The 1,810-nt window shown below is 61.9% G+C and overlaps 1 protein-coding gene across 2 annotated transcripts in view; it reads left to right on the forward strand.

Annotated features, from left to right (window-relative positions):
* Positions 1-1,810, forward strand: part of LOC107104837 (sentrin-specific protease 7-like) — a 10,798-nt gene that overhangs the window by 2,930 nt on the left and 6,058 nt on the right. For both annotated transcript variants that reach the window (XM_015404955.1, XM_015404956.1), the window contains 6 exons: positions 121-355; positions 432-562; positions 648-728; positions 805-838; positions 907-1,083; positions 1,172-1,380. In XM_015404955.1, coding sequence (XP_015260441.1) covers positions 121-355; positions 432-562; positions 648-728; positions 805-838; positions 907-1,083; positions 1,172-1,380 — 867 coding nt within the window. The remainder of the gene's footprint in view (positions 1-120; positions 356-431; positions 563-647; positions 729-804; positions 839-906; positions 1,084-1,171; positions 1,381-1,810) is intronic.

Below are 1,810 nucleotides of genomic sequence, written 5' to 3' on the forward strand. Positions count from 1 at the left end.
CTCCCCCTCCCCCACTAACCCCGCACCTCCTGCTGACCCTGCTCCCCCTCCCCCCCTAACCCCGCACCTCCTGCTGACCCCGCACCTCCTGCTGACCCCCCTCCACTCTGTCTGTTCCAGAGCATCGGATCAGAACCGGAGGAGCAGCCTGCGTCTCCCTGCAGAACCAGCAGGCCTCCAGCTTCCTCCCCCACCATGAAGACGGCGGCGTCTCGCAGCAGGACACGGCGGGCGGAGCTGAAGGACGTGATGGAGACACAGAGGGACCGATGGAGACGGTTCCGGGAAACCAGAACCCGACCCGCTGGACCACGGCTGAGACTGAAGAGTCCCAGTCAGCCTCCCAGTGAACCCAGTGAGTCTGATCTGGACCTCTGGTTCTGTTGATGTTCTGATCCGAGGCCATCAGCCGCTCCTCTTTCTCCTCTCAGTCGTTCTGTCCAGTGAGGAGGAGCCGGACCTGGACCTGGACCTGAACCAGAACCAGGGCAGCGGAGAAGAAGGACCAGAACCGTCCCAGAGCAGCAGAACCACAGACAGAGCGGGACGCCATGGGAAGCAGGTCTGAGAACCGTCTGAGCCGGACCCGCTCTCAGAATCTGGCCCGGTTCTGCAGCTGCTGACCCGCATGTGTTCCTCTCCTCCAGGCTCCGCCCTCCTTCCTGCAGCTGGACTTCAGCCGGCTCCACTTCGGCCTGATGGAGGCCGGCGCCGGTGGCTCCATGACGGTCCGTCTGTGGCTCCTGTCCCGGGTTCTGGAGTTCTGACCCAAAGTTCTGACCCAGAATGTCTCTGTCTCTGCAGATCACGGAGAACGGCATCCTGCTCCCGCTGACAGGTACCAGCCGCCTCCCGGCCCTCTAACCCCGCTCTTAGCTCCGCCCTAACACCAGCCTGTGTCTCCAGGGTCGGAGGTTGCCCAGGTAACGGTGGTGGCGTCCCAGCTGCGGGGCTACGGGCTGTGGGATGGGGGCGTGGCCAGTGGAGGCCCCTCCCCCTCGCTGCTCTTCCTCTGGGTGTCGGAGGCTCAGGCCAACCTGCTGCTCCGGGAGCTGGCGCCCCTCCAGGCGTCCGGCGCCGACGGTGAGAGCTCAGGATGGGCCGGGTCGGTTCTGGTTCTGGTCCGACCCGCCGCCTGCTCTCATGGCTCTGACCTGTTCTGTCCCCGCAGCTCCGTCCTGCTCCTTCCTCCTGCTGGTTCTGAAGGAGCGGCTCCAGGACCTGCAGGTCGCCCTGCTGGCCTCCATCTTGGACCTGGACCAGTACCAGCAGAACCGCTGCACCCCCTGCCCCATCCCGCGGGCCCAGGGCCTGCTGATGATCCGCCGCTGTCCTCCTCCTCTGGACCGGCGCCTCCTGCTGCTGCTGGGGTGCCCCGCTGTAAGGTTTCCATGGAAACGCTTTAGGGTGGACCCAGGTTCTGGAACAGGTCCGAAGGTTCTGCTGCTAAAACACTGTGGAACCAGAACCAAGCAGGCGGGTTTCAGACCGTCCAGAACCGTAAAGAAAAAGGTTCTGGTTCCAGTCGGGTTTGTTGGATTTCGGTTCTGCTGTTTAAATCATAATTAGTCGACTGATCAGTTAAGGTTTTTGTCTCCATGGTGACAGACAAGGCGCTAGCTCTGCTAGCATGAGAGGCTAGCGTCCCCGGAGCTACTGAAGCTACGTGTTGACAGAACTTCCTACTCAATGGTTCTGGTCAGATCCGTTGATGGAACCCTCCTACTCAATGGTTCTGGTCCGATCAGTTGATGGAACCCTCCTACTCAACGGTTCTGGTCAGAACCTGGCAGAGAAGAACCATGGTTCT

The sequence above is a fragment of the Cyprinodon variegatus genome, unplaced genomic scaffold (assembly GCF_000732505.1).
Source record: "Cyprinodon variegatus isolate N-32 unplaced genomic scaffold, C_variegatus-1.0 Scaffold1910, whole genome shotgun sequence".
Classification (NCBI taxonomy): Eukaryota; Metazoa; Chordata; class Actinopteri; order Cyprinodontiformes; family Cyprinodontidae; genus Cyprinodon; species Cyprinodon variegatus.